The following is a 20,669-nucleotide window of genomic DNA, read 5'->3' as shown; positions in this document are numbered from 1 at the left end:
CACTGTTGTGGCCTCTCCCATTGCGGAGCACAGGCTCCGGACGCGCAGGCTCAGCGGCCATGGCTCACGGGCCTAGCCGGTCCGCGGCATGTGGGATCTTCCTGGACCGGGGCACGAACCCGTGTCCCCTGCATCGGCCGGCGGATTCTCAACCATTGCGCCACCAGGGAAGCCCCCCCTCTCCCTTTTGTTAACCACAAATTTGTTTTCTATATCTGTGAGTCTGTTTCTGTTTTGTATATATATTAATTTGTATCAGTTTTTAGCTTCCAAGTGATATCATATAGTATTTGTCTTTCTCTGACTTATTTCACTAAGTATAATATTCTCTAGGTCCATTTATGTTGCTGCAAATGGCAGTATTTCATTCCTTTTTTTATGGCTGAGTAATTCCATATACACACACACATACCACATCTTATTCAGTCGTCTGTTGATAAGCGCTTAAGTTGCTTCCATGTCTTGGCTGTGGTAAATAGCATTTTATTCTTCTTGCATGGAGACACTATCATCTCTACAAGGCTAGAATTTCTTTGAAGTTTGTTTTCTGGGTTTTTCTTGTTTGTTTTTAGGCACACTGTGTGGCATGCGGAATCTTAGTTCCCCGACCAGGGATCGAACCCATGCACCCTGCATTGGGAGTCTTAACCACTGGTCTGCCAGGGAAGTCCCTTTGAAGTTTTCTTATTGCTGCCTGCAGTGTTTTCCTTTCCCCTGAGGTTTTATTTTGTTTTGTTTTGTTTGTTTGTTTTAGTGCATTTGGTCTCTCGCTGTCACGTGTGAGGTTTTCCTCAAACGTCTGGTGACCTTTTGTCACTGGTCCTATTTAAGACTGAAGGATTAGAAGGCCAAGTGGAAGTGCATGGGTTGGGATTGTTGAATGAGGGGTTTTTCTCTAGAGCAACACATAGCCACAGGTGTCTCTGTTTGCAGGTCTTTTCTCTGGACATCATTTAGTTTCTCTAGAAAAGGCTCCGGTCTCTTGACTGAGGGAGAGCAGTCTGGCTGCTGGTATGAAAGGCTGTGTGGGGTGGGGCTGAAGTTCTCATGTGGCAAAATGCAGACCTTCGCTACAGCACCCTGTCTTCAGGCTGGGCCCCTCACCCATGCCCTTCCTGTGCCTCATACCAGCAGATCTGTTGGTATTGTGCTTGAGGCCTGAGTCTGGAAACTTGGTTTCAGTTTTTCTAGATAATAGGCCAGTAGGAGTAAAGGAGGAACCAACACCTCTGTGTGGATCTGGGAGGTCTACCTTTACCTTTCTGTGAACCTTCCCCCACCCCAGATCCCTCAGTGTCCTGCTCCCTGCCCCATCCTGCCTTCCACAGTACTTGTCGTTCAATTCCTAAGCCCTTCCCAGGTGTTGTGGTCCACATTATTTCACTGTGGGCCACTCACTGAGGTTGGAATTTACTCTACTCAGCCAAGTCATTTATTCCTTTCTGCTGCCTTCCCTCCCCATAGAGCATGTGGGGTTTTTCATTGAAGGCATTAGTGTAGCACGATGGCATTAGACATGCAAGAGATGCATGGGGAGAAGGCCTGTGAGGAAGAACAGAGGGAGTGAGTCAGTGGAGGTGGGGAAGCTGACAGGGGTCAGCCCAGTCTGACCCCTTGGAGTAGAGAGGGCACGAAGGAGGGTTGGGAGCTGCCCGTCCGAGGAATCTGGTGTCTCATAAGAATGGACCTCCTTCCCCATGCAGTCATTAGCCAAGAGCCACTGTGGGGTGTGTGGCCTTGTCATAAGCAAAGGGGAGGGTCAGGGTACCTCAGTGGGGTGTCTGTCAGTTGCAGTCCCACAGCAGAGAGCCAGGTACGCATTTTCATGGCTACCACCATCCACCCTTGCCCCCCTCAGCTCTGCTTCTCCACACAGGTCAGGACCAGCCCCCTCAGGCTCCCTGTGGGCCTCCCTTCCTGAGGGGAAGGGACCAACTATAGCCCCTTTCACTACAGTTGACCTTGGAGCCACAACAGGTACTCATTCTCTCCATTCTCCATTATTCATACCCTCAGCCATCACCTTGGCAGGTCTCTGTGCCTTACCTGAGTGTGACCCAGACCTTCATTCCTGAGGGGTCTAAGTCTGGTGGCTCACAATGGGCCACAGGGTCCATGGACCCACCCAACAGTCATCTCCCCAGTCCTCAAGTGTGTGATTGGAACTGATACAGTTGGCAGTTGGTACTCTTAGCAGAGTGACCCCTACATTGGTTCTCTGGTCTGTGAGGTAAGAGTTATGATGGGGAAGGCCAAGTGGAAACCTGAAACTGCCCCCCTCAAGATAGTACATCAAAAACATTATTGAACTCTGGGAGGTGGGGGAGAATGGAGGAGATTAATGCTGCCATTAAAACCCAAAGAATGCGAGGATGGTGGTCCCTCATAGCTCAGTTTAATTCACTAGTCCAGCCCTTGAAGAAACTAGATGGATGCTAGAGAATGTAGACCATCGAGCCTTAGCTGATCAGTAGTCCTGATTGCAGCTGCTTGTGCTGGACACGGTGTCGTTGCTAGAGCAGATTAATAAGGCCTCAGGTGTGGCATGTAGCCTTTGACTGGGCAGATGCATTCTTCCATACTGATTAGAAAAGACGATCAGAAACCATTCACACTCATGTGAGGTGAACAGCAATATTCTTTCACAGTTTTGCCCTAGGCCTGTGTCATAATATAGCTGGAAGAGATCTGGACCAGTCTCCATTTATTACCTGGCCTCCACAACTCACCCCCCACCACCAGCTAGAGGAGGCATGATGTTGCTTTGGGTCTTTGACTTTCAGTATCCACTTAGAACTTGTGTCTAACACTTCTCCAAATGACTGCTGTTCCCAGGTACAGTCACCTGAGTAAGGGGTCATAGGTACCTGTGGGGAAATCAAGGCAGTGGACGCTTGTTACAATGTGCAGGGACACCTCTTCAGTCAGTGGGTTCTATACCGAGAACTGACCAGGAATAGCAACGGCCTCAACCTTCCACTCCTCTGCTCTTGCCCTTTTTTGGTTGCAGATATTTTGTGCACCCTTATTGGCTGCCCCAGTGATGCCATCCCCGCACTCTGGGTCAAGCCCCCAAATTTAGGTGTCATTTTTATTTTAATGTGTGTTTCTTGTTTGGAGTGGTTTTCAAGATTTGAAGGGGCAGAACTGTCTTTACTCTGCCATCTTCAAACTACAAGTCCAGTTCGTTTGTGGAAAGCTTCTTCTGGTTGTGTGTGGAGACTGGTGGGAGAGCGGCTGTGCATGTGGGGAGCCCTCAGGCGCCCTGAGACCTCTTTAAGCACCTTCCCATCCGCAAGCGTTGGGAGGCGGGGCTGCCTCTCCCAGTCCTGCCAGGACAACAAGCCACACATTTGACAGCTTGGTTTGCATTTTATTATCACAGTTTTCCAGCAGATGGCAGTAAAGTGCATTGTTCCAACAAAATCAGTGCAAGAGGACAATTTTCTGACAGGTGGAGGTGGCTGGAATGGGCATGTCTACTAATCACACAGCAGTTCATCAGACTGGCCGGTGGCACTACTCTAATCATCCTTGTTCATGTGGCGCTGTGTTAGTTCAGGGCCAGGTTGGATTTCAGGGGCTGCTGGTGGTAAAGTATAGACGTCTCAAATTTTTAAAAACATCAGTCTCCTAAAAAGAAAGCACCTATTGACGTCCCCACCAACAGTGTAAGGAAGGGTCTGTTTCTGCTTCTTCCTCCAGCACTGGATATTGCCATTCTTTTCCTCATTGCCAGAAGAGAGACTAAAAATTGTTCCTTGTCATTTGGGTTTTTAATTTTCATGAAGTTGAGCATTATTTTATGTGTTAGTAATTTGTATTATGAAATGCCTGTTCTTGCCATACTCTTTGGTTTTAAAAAAGGAATCTAGAAACAGATTGGTTTGTTTTACCTTAGCTGTATTACTGCTTTCTCACAGGAAGGGGTCACTGGTTTGAGCGTGGGGCTGATTCTTCGCTTGCTTTCCTTTGTGCAGAATAGCAGCTGTGGGTGAGTTGGCAGTGCTCCCCACAGCACATCTCCACATCGGGACATGCACAGCAGAAGTGCTCTGGGGCCAGCCAGGGACCAGTGCATCTGCATGGGCTTGGTGGGAATTTTAATTATGTTTTTAAGCGATATATATTTATGTTATATTTTACTGAATTCCGGATGTTTAGAAAGAGAGTGCTTAGCAGTAATGAAACATAATTTTAGCTGATGTAATTTTTAAGTGTTTTTCTGCTTATCCCAATAACACCTGGCAGCCATCACTCAAGACACACCTATGCCCGTTGGTGACACATCGATTGGAAAGTTTCAGCCAGGTGCTGGGCCTGAAACGTCACTAAAAGTGACGGTCTTACTGTGTGGTGTGACTTGGCAGTTTGACGTTGTAGCTACACATTGGAAAGCACTTGTGAAAAGAATAGATGTGGATTGTTTAGAAGTCATAGTTTCTAGGGTGAGTTTGCAGGCTGGAGTCCAAGGCAAGAGTCAAATTCCTGTGGCCTGAGGAAGGGTCTGGGATGTGGGGGATGACCGTGGAGAAAGTCCCTAGAGTTATGACGGAAAAAACCGCAGAAGTGATAGGTTGTGTTGAGAGTGTGGTGGAGTATGATGTGTACATTCACTCAGCAAACATTTTCTGAGAGTTTGCTGTGCCAAACTCCGGGCTAAGAGCTGAAAGCACAGAGAGACCCTTGAGGCCTCCTCTTACAGAGCCCATGCTGGGAGGGGCAGAGGAGGGACTTTGAGGGTAGTATGTGTGGTGGGGAGTGGTAGGTCCCAGGGAAGGGTGGGAAGTTGGGGTTGGTAATCATGGGATTCTTCTTCCAAGGAAAGAAGAAGCCTTTGGAAGATTCCAGGGTCAGAGAATTCTAGCCATGTGCTGTCCAGTATTATAGCCACTAGCCACCTGAGGCTATTAAGTACTCAGAATGTGGCTATAATTATAAATAAACACTGGATTTCAAAGACAGTACCAAACAAAAAGAATGTAAAATATCTCATTAATAATTTTTATATGTTGGTTACATTTTAAAATGAATATTCTGGAAATACACTGTATTGGAGTAAAGGAAAATATTATTAAAATTAATTTTACCTTTTCTAGTCACTTTTTTTAAGGTGGCTGTTAGAAAATGTAAATTACACATGTGGGTTGAGTTATATTTGTATTGGACAGCAGGGAAGAGCCAGAGTGTTGGGAACTGAAGGATGACCAGACGTGGAGTGAGGGAGGAGAGGGCGTTGTGGAAGTTCTCCGAAGGTTTTAAGCAAAGGAGTGTCATGAAGGTTTCCACACAGGGGTAAGGGCAACCATATGGCCTCTCTAGGCTGATTTGTATTAGTTTCAATATGAGAGTAGGATTTTCCAAAATGGTTCCAAAATCCCAGGGTTCAATTCTAACTTTTCTCCTTCTCCCAGCACTCTCACATACCTCACAAATCCTTACCAATGTGAGATTGTTTACTTAGCATGCTTTGGTTCCTTTTATTAATTTAAATCATTTCTGCCCTAGGATTTGAAACCTAGCAACATTGTAGTAAAGTCAGACTGTACCCTTAAGATCCTTGACTTTGGCCTGGCTCGCACAGCATGCACCAACTTTATGATGACCCCCTACGTGGTAACGCGGTATTATCGGGCACCTGAAGTCATCCTGGGCATGGGCTACAAAGAGAACGGTGAGTACAGACAGAACTGGAAGAGGCCGAGATGTGTAAAAATAGTGCTGTTCGTCATCACTAGTTTTTTTCTCTTTCCTGTGAACTGTATGAAGTATAATGTGGAGGCTGTGTTATACATAGGTTATCATAGTTCACAGATGAGAAATAATTAATTTTATATTTCCATTGGCTAAAATTATCCACTTTAAAAATTCACTTTTAAAGTTAATATTTTTGAATGTTTATCAAAGTATAACATACTTACAGAAACGTATGCAAATCCCGAGTGTGCAGCTCAATGGGAGCACACCCAAGGCCTCCCCAGCAGCACCCAAGGCCTCCCCCAGCCCCGCTCTGGGTCTCAATCCCCAAAGGAAGCCATTATCCTGATTTCCAGCAGCAGAGATTGATTTTGCTTATTTTTGAACTTGATATAAATGGAATAATACAACATGTGCTTTTTGTGTGTAAAATTGGTATTTTTTTCACAGCAAAACTTATTCAAGCAATATCAGAGCTCTTTGAAGCTTAACTTTTGAAAAATTTGTCAAAAAGAACTAAATCACATTCACGTGTTAAAAAAAAGAATCTGAAAGTTTGCCTAAGTCATCTGAAATGAGTTGTGCTTCAAGTTTATTCAGATGTTTTATAACCTGTGCTCCCATTCTGAGAGACACAGCTCTGTGGGCTTCCAGTCCTCTGTGGACATGAGAGAAAATTAGGTCCCCTGTTAGTTCTCTCACCCCACCCCCAGCAGCAGGGGCAATAAATAGCCCTCTGCCTGGTCACCTGAGGCCTGTAATTCAGCTGGGCCCCCACAGAAGATGGTGAACAGCCAGAAGCTGGGGCACCTCTGGCCCTCACCTGGAGCCCAGACAAGCCTGTCCCTGTGAGGCCCTGCTGACTTGACAGTTTAAAAAGGATCATTCTGGAGGCATGGTGTTCATATTTTACAAAAGTCCTGCTGACAAGCTGGGTTTGTCTTTGTTTGGGAGGGGGTTTGAGAAAGGACATGTGTTGGAGGGTCTCTGGCTGGTTTTAATCACCTGGTGTTTGGTAGTGGACATCTGGTCTGTCGGGTGCATCATGGCAGAAATGGTCCTCCATAAAGTCCTGTTCCCAGGAAGAGACTGTATCCTTCACAGGGAGAGACCCAGCACTAACCACAAAGGCTGGGGGCACGGGTGGGCATGTGCCTGGAAACAGCTTTGTGGGGACAGGCACTTCTTGTTTCTGGGACTTTGTTTGTTTCTGAAGCTGTAAAGTATTGGACTCTTTGGCACTAAAAGCCCAGATTGCTGCAAACCGAAGGCCAAAATAGAGGTCAGCAATATTTCATACTGTGTAAAAAAGTTCACCCGTTACTAGCAATTTATTTTCCTTGTTTGTGTGTTTAGTACACTGTTAGAATCCTTTTCCTCACCTTTGTTTTGTTCATGGCACTTCATAATTTTGTCATTTCACTTTATTTTCAGTTGATATCTGGTCAGTGGGTTGCATCATGGGAGAGCTGGTGAAAGGTTGTGTGATATTCCAAGGCACTGATCGTATCCTTCCCCGGGGGACCTTCCCGGCCATGTTTTCCATAAATACCAAGGGCAGCAGGAGGTCAAAAGGAAAATGTCATAATTCTAGACTGTATTCTAAGGGGGTCTTGATTATGTTTGTTAAATTAGTGTCACACACCAAATGGTTCAATTTTATGTTTCTTTTTTGCTTGACTACCTGTAACAATTTTATTGAGGCATAGAATTAAGTTAAACCAATTTATATTAGTTCTTAATTTTATTAAAAATAGCTTATAAGAAATGTATTTACTCTTTGACAAATGTATTCTGATATTTAAATGAAAATTCTGTTTAGTTAATTCAGTTAATTTAGCTATCTAGAAAGTTGTTGTCTAAATTTAATAGGCCAATAATTTGTAATTTGTTTAATTTGTTTAATATACTATTTCATTAGTTACCAAGATGAATTAAAATATTTTCCTCCAAAGTAAGAACTGAAGCACACTACATAAAGACCTAAATGAAAAAGATTAAAGTAAAAAGTTTGTGAGAAACAATATTTGCTACATTTTTTTGTTTTGTTACTCTTCTGACATTTTGTAGAAAATTTTAGAAGATCCACTTAGGTTATTTTGTGACACACTGGGGAAGTTTAACAGACATTTAAATAAATATAAAATGCAAAAAGTTAACTTATACTGTGGTCAGCAAATCATATTAATGATATATAGCATAAAGGAGAATAGATATATGATAGTTTCAATAGCTTTCTTTTCTCATATTCCTCATATTCTTCCATCTTCAATATTTTTTGCTCTAACATGGTTTTTCACGTATACCCTTTTTCATTTGTGTTCTAACCACCTAAAATTTTCATTAGTCTTTTGATTTTGTTTTTTGTTATGAAAGTGGTCTCTGCTGGCAGATTGATGGTTATCTTTAAAAGAAATTAAGTTATATAGTCATGTTTTATATGTATTTTATTAAAGTAATTTTAGTTTTTTATAGTTTTATGAGGTTGGTTTATTTGTAATATAAATTCTTCACAACACAGACCTGGAATGAAAAGATTTTATTCCTATCATTTTATTTACCTTCCTTGACATTTTTCACATCACAGATTTTATGTGAAGTTAAATACAGCATTTTATTTTGTTCTAATAAATTTTCTAGCAATTTTCCATAGCCTTACCTTAGATTCAGTTGGTTCAATATGTAAAAAAGGAGATCTTTAATTTGCAAATAAATTCATTTAAAAAGGGAAAAGTTGATGTATTCTAAAGATTGGTTGATTGATTGATTGATTGATGGCCATGCCACAAGTCTTGTGGGATCTTAGTTCCCCCACCAGGGATTGAACCTGGACCCACAGCAGTGAAAGCGCAGAGTCCTAACCACCAGACTGCCAGGGAATGCCCTAAAGATACATAATTAGAAGTATCTACTTAACATTCAGTTTGTCTCAATTTTTAATTCATTTTGTGACTTTCCTTTCTTTAATTAATTAAGGTTTTCTTCAGAAAGTACAGAAATGAAAAGTGTAGGAACTCTTTGGTACACTATTAAGTAATTTAAAATTCTTAATTTACATATTAACATCTTGCAATGTCAGTAATAATAATTTTATGTATAACGTCACCTACTGTCATTCTCAGAACATACACAGAGATTACATCATTTTCCAAAGACAATTTTGCTAACTTTTTCCAACATTAGATAGAAAAAGATTCCAGAAACCAGATTGCAGTTCTCAGAGATTTGTTTTAGATTCGTAACCTGAGGTAGAAAAGGAACTCCTGTCCCAACATGGCCTAAGAGAAAGAGAAAGCTTTAGGCAGGCACCTCCCAGAGAGCAAGGGACCCTGGAGGCCAGGAAGCAGGTTACTGAGGGAGGCTCACTGACACTGTCAAAAAGGTGAGGACTGAGAATTGAGGGGTGGTCACCTGCAACTTTGATGGGCGCAGTTTTCATGAAGTGATGGGGGAAAAGCCTGATGAGAGGATGTTTAAGAGAGAATATGAGAGACTGGGAGTTAGAGATACAAGTATAGACAACTCTGTTTTGCTGCAAATGGGAATGGTAGCTAAGCTACGATGTTCAGCCAAAGGAGAGTGGCTGTTGCTTTAAGATGGGAGAAAAAAAATTGTTTGATTGGTGATGGAATCCTCCAGTGGATGGTGTACCAGCAAGAAGAAAGACATTACAGGAAGCGAGAGGGCCTCCTCCTTTGTTCTTTAAAGAACATGTGTCTGTTCCCTAGGTTCTTTCACAGTGATGTCATTTTATTTTTCTAAGACATACCTCAATTAGTCACTTTTTAAAGATGCTGTTTATTTGATTCCTCTGGCTTGCGTTCTCTTGTATAATTTTTATGGTTTTATCAATAGAATCCCTTTCCACATTCATCCTGCCAGTTATCTCAAGCCCCAAGTGAAAGAGGCAAAGCTGGTATTGTCTGCATTTTACAAATAGGAAGGTGAGACCCAAGGGAGATTGACTGCCTGACACCTAGTGAGTGTCTAATACACAATGGAGTCTGAAACCCAGGTCATATACTTTGAAAGGAAATGAAACACACTCCTTTGTATTGCAGTGATGGTCCGGGTCAGTGCCAAGTAAAACAGAATGACCTCTCAAAGCTGTCACCGCTCAATGTAAGCACAGCTACAGTGGGAAAGGACATGGTGAGAGCTCAGAAAGTCCAGAGCCTTGGCTCCTGCCCACCCCCTCATGCACCCCATCCCTCCAGGCCTGCCTCGCAGGGGTGGCTCCCAGCTGTAAATTGAGCAATCAGATAGGTCTCTCTACTTTAGGGAGCTTTAGATCTAACATAGTTTTATTATGAGAACTGATTTCAATTTGCCTATATAATTACTACCTAATTTCATGTTTAAGCCTTTCAGTCATAAGTATTCTTCAGTTACAAGATAACTTTATTTTGATCTAGAATGGGAAGGCATATAGACTTCATCGTGTTGATTTAATAAACTGATCAGAGTTTATAAAGATGCAGAGTTTTTTTTAAATAGTCTTAACTTGGAGCCCAAACCTTTTTCGAATATTATTTCAGAATGCTTCTGCTGACCCAGTGAGGTGGCCTGGTTAATTACTTGTTGATAAGTATAAATATAATTTAAGTTTTTCTTTGAATGATGCTACTTTATGTAATATGAATATAAGGCATTTCAGTTGTATTTTCCTCAAGAGACTCCTTAGATATTGATCAGTGGAATAAAGTTATTGAGCAGCTAGGAACACCATCTGCAGATTTCATGAAGAAACTTCAGCCAACTGTGAGGAATTACGTAGAAAACAGACCAAAGTATCCTGGAATCAAATTTGAAGAACTCTTTCCAGATTGGATATTCCCATCAGAATCTGAACGAGACAAAATTAAAAGTAAGATATCATTTTTTCTTATACTGGGTGAAGCTTTCACTTTATGTTTGCATTCTAAAACCTGTGAACATTGAGAGACAAAATAGTTGAAACCCTCAAAGTCATTTACAGGTAAAATGAAGGCATTTCAGAAAGAAAGCTTAAAGACCTAGAAGTTTTGTCCTCAATAAAGTGACGTAACTGAAGCCTGTGGTCAAAATATTTACATCAGTCTGAAAGACTCTTATGTTAATTACAGCAAATGGAATTCAAACAGTTTTCAGGTATAAAGAATACTTGAATACAGATTCTAGCCCAGTTGAACAGTCAGAAATTTTAAAAGGCTCCTTCTCCCCTTCTCCTGTGCTTATCACTAAGTGTTTTAAGGGAAAGAATAGATTTGTTTCTCTCTACATCAAGATAAACTGTGCCTCATTCAGAAAAGCCCCATCTCTTCTTTGCCTATACTAGTGAATTTTAATTGCTAAAACCTAGGTGAGCCTTATATTTAACCAAGTTATCGAAGTTGTTGGATTTTTTTCTAACTACTAATCTCTAGATTTTAAAAAAAGTGTATGTTGCCAACATTGTATACAGGTAGGCAAAGCAGAGGTATCTGTGAAGTGTTCTATACTGTGCAAATATGAAATCATTGTGTGGCTTAGTCTGTTCTAATTTCACTTCGATGTGGCATCAAGAAAAAACACTTGCCTCTGCTTCATGCCTGCATTCTTGGCAGTGACACCCTTAGCTTAGCTCCTGCACCCTCCCTGGATGTGGCTTCTCAGCCTTGTGCCCTGTCCTTCTCCCTTCCAAATTCAGAAGCTGAAAGCACATTTGAAAGCCTGGTTTATAGTGGAAGTGGCTGCTTGACTTACTGTTAAAGAAAAAGACTCTAATAATCTTGAAGCTATCAACAATTTCTCAAAGTTAATATATTTTTGTTCTGTCTCTGCTATCACATTTAGTTCTTTATTGTGTGATTTTCAGGTTAACGGTATTACTTTATTAATCTAATATTTGTTTTTACCCTAGCAAGTCAAGCCAGAGACTTACTATCAAAAATGTTAGTGATAGATCCCGACAAGCGAATCTCTGTAGATGAAGCTTTGCGTCACCCTTATATCACTGTTTGGTATGACCCTGCTGAAGCAGAAGCGGTAAGCATCTATTTTGAAAAGACTTATGTGTAAAGGCAGGGCATACATTTCCTTGGACCTTCTGTCTGTTAGTCTGGAATGGGTACATAAAGTCCTAGATTTAAAAGGACTCCTGATTACAACGAGGCCATGTAACATGGCTCACAACCCCTTTTGGGACTCTTGTTAGTGGGGCTCTACTCAGAGTACCTCAGGAGTGAACATGCTTATGCTGTGGTGATATAATTATCTTCATTTATGCAGATGCTGATGTGTGATCATAATATCACCTTTTTTAGGCATCCATTTGTGTACCTGGCACTGTGCCTTGGGCTTTGCTTTACATCATCTTGTTTAGGCACCCAGTCAGGCTAAGAAACTTCCTGAAAATCACAAGTTTGTTCATCCTTCCCCAGAGGTACCTGCTAGGGGGGTTCCACTTCTGAGTTTGGTGCTCATGTGCATTTTTCTGTAGCAGCATTGGTATGGATGGTCTTTAGTTGGAAGTGAAATAACCACATAGTGGCATGCTCATTATTATGTCTTGGCCTATGCATTTAACCACCATTTTAAACATTGTTTTATATGAAAAGAATTTGATTTATAAACACATGATTTTAAGCAAATTTTTGAAGCAGTCCATTTATGAATTGGGGGTTGAGTTTGGGAGTTCTAACAGGAAGAAATATAAACCTGAAATATGTTTTGCAGCTTCTGTATTTCATAGCACAGTACCTTGTCCAGGGTGGATCTCTAAGAAGCAGCCTGTGATTACTAATTTTATAATTACATTTGGGCAGATGTCTTTAGAGTGTGATTATTAAGAGGACTATAATGCTCTATTTTTTTGGTTAACTTTTCCTCAATTATTTTGATTCTGAAACTGATGGAAATCGTACTTATAAAGAAATCTTTAATAAGCCAAGTATTTAATGAAACTACATCCATATTATAAATATTTTAGAAGTCTTACAAAGTGATTCTTTTTCTTCATGCCTCATTATTTTTTTAACTATTGACTTTAGCTGTAATTTAACTTTTAGCCACCACCTCAAATTTATGATGCCCAGTTGGAAGAAAGAGAACATGCAATTGAAGAATGGAAAGGTAAAGACGGAACTTATTTTGATTGTTACTTATGACATTTCTTGCAATGGGGCAAGATTTTTAGAAAAGTGTATGTTGCCAACATTGTATACAGGTAGGCAAAGCAGAGGTATCTGTGAAGTGTTCTATACTGTGCAAATATGAAATCATTGTGTGGCTTAGTCTGTTCTAATTTCACTTCGATGTGGCATCAAGAAAAAACACTTGCCTCTGCTTCCTGCCTGCACTTTTTGACAATAGCCTTTCTAAGAGAGGGTTGAGAAACCCTGAAGCCCATTTATCCTCTCTCTTCCTATTTCCCAGTAGAAAAAGAACTTGAAGATAACAGAATTAGAGAGGAACGTGTATGAATTGCATATTATTTGCTTCAAAAGAGAAAAATAAAGGCTTTTTCACACAATCTTACATTATCAAATCTTTGTTTGTAAACTAAACTCAGTGATTGTATCACACTTACCTTGACAACATGTTGCAAATTGTTGAGTAACCCCAGTTCACAGGTCTCTGTAAAGCAGACGTGGGAGACCCCACTGGGGTCATGTGAACTTCTGCTGTATTTGTAAGCCATGTAGTTATATATGTGTTTTAAAATAAGAGTTTGGGGAAAATTGCAGATCAAAAATATGCAGATAGTTATTATTACCACTCTAAGATTAACCAAACAACCCACAGCAAACTAAACCAGTAAAAAAGAGGCTGAACTAAAAATTTTTCATTAAAAAGAAGAATCAGTAGTAATTGAGAACTATGGTCAGCGCAAGTCAAACATGGTGATGTGTCCTTCCCAAGAGCCCCTCCCCGGGATATAGGGATACCAACAACCTGCATGTGCACACACCCATAGGCCTCACTAACTGCTTGCAATATGCTAATTTTATTTCATGAATAGCAAAATTTTAGGAAGCTGCTTAGTTAATAGGTAATTAGTTTTTCTTACAAATGAAAATTGAGGAAAACTGAGATTGAAGCCAAGAAAAAACTTAGGTAATTAGATTAATTTCTGACCAATCTGGAGGGGTTATATTTGGAGAACCACAGTAAAGATGGAGGAAAACATGTGCAAAAAGATGTGAGAGTATCCAGTACTTAAACTGTTCTGTTAGAGCCACTTTGCTAGTACTTTCCCTCCCTCTCTCCCCACCTCTCTCCCTCTGTGTGTCTCTCTCATTCTCTCTCCCTCACCCCCACTTTGTAAAACCCGCATCATGGATCCAGAGCTACCATACATTTTTGGCTGTCTTTTTTTTTGGCTGTGTTGGGTCTTGATTGCGTGCGGGCTTTCTCTAGTTGCGGCGAGTGGGGGCTACTCTTTGTTGCAGCGCACAGGCGGTGGTTTCTCTTGTGGAGCACGGGCTCTAGATGTCCAAGCTTCCGTAGTTGTGGCACGTGGGCTCAGTAGTTATGGCTTGCGGGGTCTAGAGCACAGGCTCAGTAGTTGTGGCACATGGGCTTAGCTGCTCTGCAGCATGTGGGATCCCGGACCAGGGATCGAACCCATGTCCCCTGCATTGGCAGGCAGATTGTTAACCATTGCGCCACCAGGGAAGTCCCTGGCTGTCTTAATAGCTGGGTTGAAGAGATATAATGGATCAAATTATATTTTGGTCTAGGTAAACTATATTACTTAATTGTCTATCACAATTAAAAATAGCACATCACAGTGCCCTTGGAGTGGTTCCAATTGATTTGGAAGCAGTATTTTGAGATGCAAAGAAACTGATGAAGCATTTTAACTTGCATTTCTATTTGAAGAGCTAATTTACAAAGAAGTAATGGATTGGGAAGAAAGAAGCAAGAATGGTGTTGTGAAAGATCAACCTTCAGGTTAGTGATTGCTTTAATAGTTTGACTGCATAATATTTTTCTTTCCCTATTCATTTTTTATAAGTGGCAACAGTGTGTTAAGTGCCAGCTTGACCAGCATTGGATTTGAAAACTCCTTATGTGAAATAGTCTTCTCCTTTTCGGTTTGTCCTGGTGGTGGCAGCTAACATTTTACTGTTGTGCCAGGCAACGAACCAACTATATTATAAACATTCTTGTTTCATCCTTGTAACAGCTGCTGTCAGTTTTGTTAATAGATAAGGAAATTGAATTTAAAGCCTTTTCAATGTGCATGACCCTCGTTGTACTGCCCCTAACCAGTTAAAAACAAAAATTAATGTGAATCTAGATAAAATGGAATTGGGTTTTCTTTTGAGAAAATTGTTCATATAATTCTCTCATCTTTCTACATGTTTTACTTAGTGGTAGAAGTCTGACAATTAGGTAATTGTATGAGTATTAAAGACATAGTATATATGGTGTCCTGTAGGGTTCTACTTAAACAAAACTCTTTAGTTATATTTATTTTCTCACTCCACTCCCACTGGAAAGTGTATGCACACACACACACGTAAGTACATGTTGGACTGCTTCTTATTCTTGAATTTTATATTCAGCATGACAAATGTGTCAAGTGTCTAGAGATTATATAACTTCAATACGAATTTAGGTGCTCGTTGTTAACTCAGCACAAATTTAAGACTTACCTCTGGGAACCTGGATGTTTTGTTTTTGTTCAAACCAGACTAAAATATAGATAGTAGGAAATAGGATAGTTTCATTTGCCTTAACATGTCAGCTTTGGGGATTTAGAAAGCAAAAATAAAATGAACAAGAGTCCACTAATTTTTTTTCCTTTTTTAATTTGCATGTAATCCTTCTTTTAGAAGGTATTTTTATTGCAAAAGAATTTTTCAAAGGTTGATGCTTTTTTCCTTGGACTAAGTGTTTATGATTATAATTGAAATGTCTAATGACACTTGAATCCTACTTGGGCTTAAGCCTTTTGTGATACTGATAGTTTTAGGATAAATTCAGCAATTTTCTTTTAATATCTTTTTAAAACCAGCAGGTATTTTTAAAGAAGTTAATAACATGATTATACATGAGTACATGTACGATGTTTAGCCACTGGGAAGAAAGAGAATATTGCAGGGAAAGACGGAGGAATAATTGGGATTTTGAGCCTAAAGAAAGACTCCAGGAAAAGTTCAAAATATATAGTCAAGTAACTTCTTGTTTATACTAATAGTATAGGAAACTACAAAAGGACAGAGCTGAGAAATGACCTGAAGTCTCGTTGCCTGGATTTGCAGCAATGTCGTGCCTCAGATTTTATTATATTTGGTTTTCTTAGCACAGATGCAGCAGTAAGTAGCAACGCCACTCCTTCTCAGTCGTCGTCTATCAATGACATTTCATCCATGTCCACTGAGCAGACGCTGGCCTCAGACACAGACAGCAGTCTGGATGCCTCAACAGGACCCCTTGAAGGTTGTCGATGATAAGTTAGAAATAGCAAGCTTGTCATCAGTGAAGGAACTCTCGCTTCCATGGGCCTGAAATACTTGGGAGTTGATGGAACCAAATAGAAAAACTCCATGTTCTGCATGTAAGAAACACGATGCCTTGCCCCTACTCAGTCGTACTAGGCTTGCCTTGCTTAGATTATAAAATGAAGCAGATTATGTCTAAAGAAAAAAAGTGCAAACCACACTTTTAGAGATTTTGTTCAAGGTCATTTCAGGTGAGCAATTAGAATAGATGAATTTTTTCTTAAGTTGTACAGTAATAGTGACAGTTTCTCATCCTCAGTAACCGTTGGGACTTATATGCATGTGACCACAAATGCTTGCTCAGACTTGCCCTCTAGCACTTTGGAAATCAGTATTTATAAAGCCAAATAATCTTCAAGGTAGTGCTGCTTCTAGAATTGTCTCTTAATCCTCTTAAGTAATTTGGTGTCTGTCCAGAAAAATAGATTTATGTGTATTAATTGGCTACCATCATATTATCATATATTACCTTCTTTTAGGGTATGAGTTATTTTCTTTCGTATTTCAGAAGGAATATAATTAAATCTATAAATTTAAAATGTAACTTTTCTTAAATTTGTCATGTTTGGGGCTGAGAATTACCACTGCTAAGACCAGGACACTTTGTTTTCTCTAAATTGTCTTAGTCTGGGTGACTGTACATTCAGCTTTACTGCATGATAAAATTTTAAGTTTTGTTTTGTGCTGCTTAAAACATATATACCTTTAAAATCCTATCTTCCCTATCTCTTTTTTCTTGGTCTTCTGGACTTATTAATTTAAAATGCTACCTAGAACTTCACCTTCTTTATTAGCCACCTAATACCTATGTCAATAATATGATGGCAAATAGATTCTTGAACCCATCACCTGCTGTTAGAGTAGAATTTTATGAAGTGATCACTGAAGATGATTGCAGTCACTTACTAAGTGCTTGCTTTGCTTGAGCCTGGACTGGGTCCTTTCTTACCTTCTGTCACTCAAGGTGAGATACGTGATTTCACAAGGCAGAGTTTCCCTCTTCCAACACAGCATTCTTACTCGACTTTCTTCTCTGAAAGAAACCACATAAATCCCCCTTTGGTCTGTTTTAGGAAGCAGACTGATTCAGAATGCCTGTTTATGGTTTGTTTTCCACTTTGTGGAGGCATTTCCTTTTCCTAAGGGAAATCCATGAATGTTCTGGAAAAACTTCTGAGGGATATGGAGGAAATACCCTAAAGGGTAATAATTAACTATTGAACATTTTCTGATTTTTAAACTGCTCACCTGAAATTGATACTTTCAGACTGATATGGAAATCATTCAAAGTTCAGTAAAATACTGGGTATTGAAGTGTCATTGCAGAAATGGAGTTATGATGGTCACATACGGCTACCTGTGCTCATAATGCTTTTCCCTTGAGCTTATTCTGTTACAAATTCATATCTTGTGTTTAATTATTTTGGAAGCTATTGAATCAACATTGTTCACATTCTATAGAATGTGTTCTGAGGAGGAACTTTGATAAGAAAGTTTATTATAAATATTATCTAAAATATATGATTATCTCTACACCAGTTGTATCTTATTGGTCTTATCACTGGAAACTGGAACCCTTGATGAACAAAATTAATATTGAAGTAATAAATAGTTTTATATTGTGAGGTTTAGACACATTCAACTATAAGATGGAAATACTAACTTGAATTGAGGCAGAAACACCTATTACATGGCTTAGGATTATTTTGGTTTTGGAGGCCTGATGGTATTGTGAAGCAAGTTATCACTATACATATATAAACATCTTAAAATGGCCTCCTCTCTAATACACATTCTTTAAAAAGACTTTACTAAATCTATCTTTAAAGAGAAAAACAAAGGTGAGAGTTTTAAAAATACATTATCTGTCCTAGGCTTATGTATATGCAGCACAGGGATGCTGAGGGCGCATCAAGGTTTCGCTGGGTGATTGTACATTCAGCCAGGCGTCATTTGTAAGTGGAGCTAGGTGCCGCACAGATTGGCTTTCTGCTCACTCATTCCTCTGTGTGTTCACGGATGGAGTCCGTGATGGTGTGGACGGGTTTCCTGCCAAGACCACCTTCCATCAGAGATCAGTGAGTGCACCTAGGACAGGCCACAGGGCTGCAGACAGCCGAGCTCCATAGAAATACCTCACCCCACTTCAGGGTCCTCCCTCCTGAGCCGAGATGTGCCAGGGCCCTGGTGCAGTGCAGATGGTTTCAAACTGCTCTCCATAGATAAATGCTGATGTTGGATAAAGAACTGAAAAATTATGCTCAATTTTTCATCTTTTCTATTTTATTTTTGTAATTTATATTGTACACAACCCTGAAGTAACTATTTTGGACACATATTTTTATAAACCAGGTAATTTATTATTAGCCTGGAATTTGGACTAGGTTCGTTTTGTTTGTTGACTTAGTTTTTTGTTAAAAAGGAAGTGACTGCCTCCCCTATGTCAGGTCTTGATTTCAAGTACAGGTTCCAGAGAGCAGACAGAGTCTGTCAGAGTAGGAGAGCATTCTCGAAACACATCCTGCTCAGTGTTGATCAGCTGTGGAAACAGGAGATGGAAACAGGGCTCTGTGTTTATCTCTGCACCCTGAAACTCAGAGCCGCAGTGCTGAAAGGAGAAAACCCTTGGCAGGGCCCCTTACTGACACCCAGAGTCCATAGTTGAAACACTGAATGGGATACTGGTTTAATCCAGATTTGATGCTGTGTAAGTCATGGTAATGATGTATGATGAATTTGTCTGGTTGATTGCTAATGTAACTCCTCTGGTGTTTCACACTGGTAGTAAACACAGGTGTGACCTTTCAGATTGCATATCTCAAAAGTAACATTGCCTAATGTTTTATAATAAAATATATTATGTGTGTTTTGATTGGTGAAAATAATACAAATACATTTTAAAAGAGAAGTGTATAGCATGTCCAATTTTTGTGGTGTGTTTTTAAGTGACAGTTGACTGTGTATTTCTACATCACCATCTCTGATTACAGATTTAACATGAACACAGGTAGATATTGGAGTGTCATCATTTCAATCAATATTAGCAAATGTTTTTAAATTGAAAAGCAAAACATTTCTGTTAGATCTCTTACTGAAAATATTCTGCAGATTCCTGAATCTGAGTTTTCAAAAACATGCAGTGCAAAACCGAGTATTCGGAGTAATTGTTTTCTCACAAGGTGTGGCCAGAAGAATCCACCAATCCGTCAGTCTTTCCTTGTATTACTTCAAATCGTTAATGGTGCTTGTGTGCTTGTGGGTTTTGTTTTTTTTTACATCTTTATTGGAGTATAATTGCTTTACAGTGGTGTGTTAGTTTCTGCTTTATAACAAAGTGAATCAGTTATACATATACATATGTTCCCATATCTCTTCCCTCTTGCATCTCCCTCCCTCCCACCCTATCCCATCCCTCTAGGTGGTCACAAAGCACCAAGCTGATCTCCCTGTGCCATGCGGCTGCTTCCCACTAGCTATCTATTTTACGTTTGGTAGTGTATATATGTCCATGCCACTCTCTTGCTTTGTCACAGCTTACCCTTACCCCTCCCCATATCCTCAAGTCCATTCTCTAGTAGGTCTGTGTCTTTATTCCCATCTTACCCCTAGGTTCTTCATGACAATTTTTTTTCTTAAATTCCATATATATGTGTTAGCATACGGTATTTGTCTTTCTCCTTCTGACTTACTTCACTCTGTATGACAGAGTCTAGGTCCATCCACCTCATTACAAATAGCTCAATTTCGTTTCTTTTTATGGCTGAGTAATATTCCATTGTATATATGTGCCACATCTTCTTTATCCATTCATCCAATGATGGACACTTAGGTTGTTTCCATCTCCGGGCTATTGTAAATAGAGCTGCAGTGAACATTTTGGTACATGACTCTTTTTGAATTATGGTTTTCTCGGGGTATATGCCCAGTAGTGGGATTGCTGGGTCATATGGTAGTTCTATTTGTAGTTTTTTTAAGGAACCTTCATACTGTTCTCCATAGTAGCTGTACCAATTCACATTCCCACCAGCAGTGCAAGAGTGTTCCCTTTTCTCCACACCCTCTCCAGCATTGTGCTTGTGGTTTTGTGCATGGATGAGCCTCTTTCATTTTGCTTCTGGTTTTGAGGCACTTTAGGATGTTTACTACTTAAAACCATAGGAATAGAAGGGCCCACAATGGCTCACTCTCTTCACTGCTTTAAGGACTAGAATCATTCCAGATGGATGAGTATCAATCTTAATTTTAAAGGTTTCTAGAAAAGGAAAACATTTCTCTTGAAAATGATCTAGGTTCCATTTCTCTATCTTACCCCCTTCCTACTTTCAGAGTAGATAGTACTAAAATACTTTTAATTTATTGACTTAAATGGTACATGTAGGTGGGTGGGATTTTTTTTTGGTGGGAGAAGGGGTAGTATTTCAGAATAACTTAGGATATACTTTCCTGAAGATTCTGTAGCTACTTGTGTGAATTTAAGTGTAAGCTTACCTTTGACAATAA

The 20,669-nt window shown here is 40.0% G+C and overlaps 1 protein-coding gene across 2 annotated transcripts in view; it reads left to right on the top strand.

Annotated features, from left to right (window-relative positions):
- MAPK9 (mitogen-activated protein kinase 9) overlaps positions 1-19,043 on the top strand; it is a 67,233-nt gene extending 48,190 nt beyond the window's left edge. The window contains exons 6-12 of one of the 2 annotated variants that reach the window (XM_082837157.1): positions 5,509-5,674; positions 7,132-7,203; positions 10,382-10,564; positions 11,579-11,703; positions 12,726-12,789; positions 14,542-14,613; positions 15,976-19,043. In XM_082837157.1, the coding sequence (XP_082693283.1) occupies positions 5,509-5,674; positions 7,132-7,203; positions 10,382-10,564; positions 11,579-11,703; positions 12,726-12,789; positions 14,542-14,613; positions 15,976-16,118 (825 nt within the window). In that variant the 3' untranslated portion in view covers positions 16,119-19,043. Of the gene's footprint in view, positions 1-5,508; positions 5,675-7,131; positions 7,204-10,381; positions 10,565-11,578; positions 11,704-12,725; positions 12,790-14,541; positions 14,614-15,970 lie in introns of both variants that reach the window. The other variant, XM_082837158.1, reaches the window with a different exon arrangement.
- The last annotated feature ends 1,626 nt before the right edge of the window (positions 19,044-20,669 follow it).

This window comes from Leucopleurus acutus (genome assembly GCF_964270905.1).
Source record: "Leucopleurus acutus genome assembly, chromosome: 3".
Taxonomy (NCBI): Eukaryota; Metazoa; Chordata; class Mammalia; order Artiodactyla; family Delphinidae; genus Leucopleurus; species Leucopleurus acutus.
The sequence above is the reverse complement of the archived record's forward strand: the minus strand, read 5'-3'. Positions and strand labels throughout refer to the sequence as shown.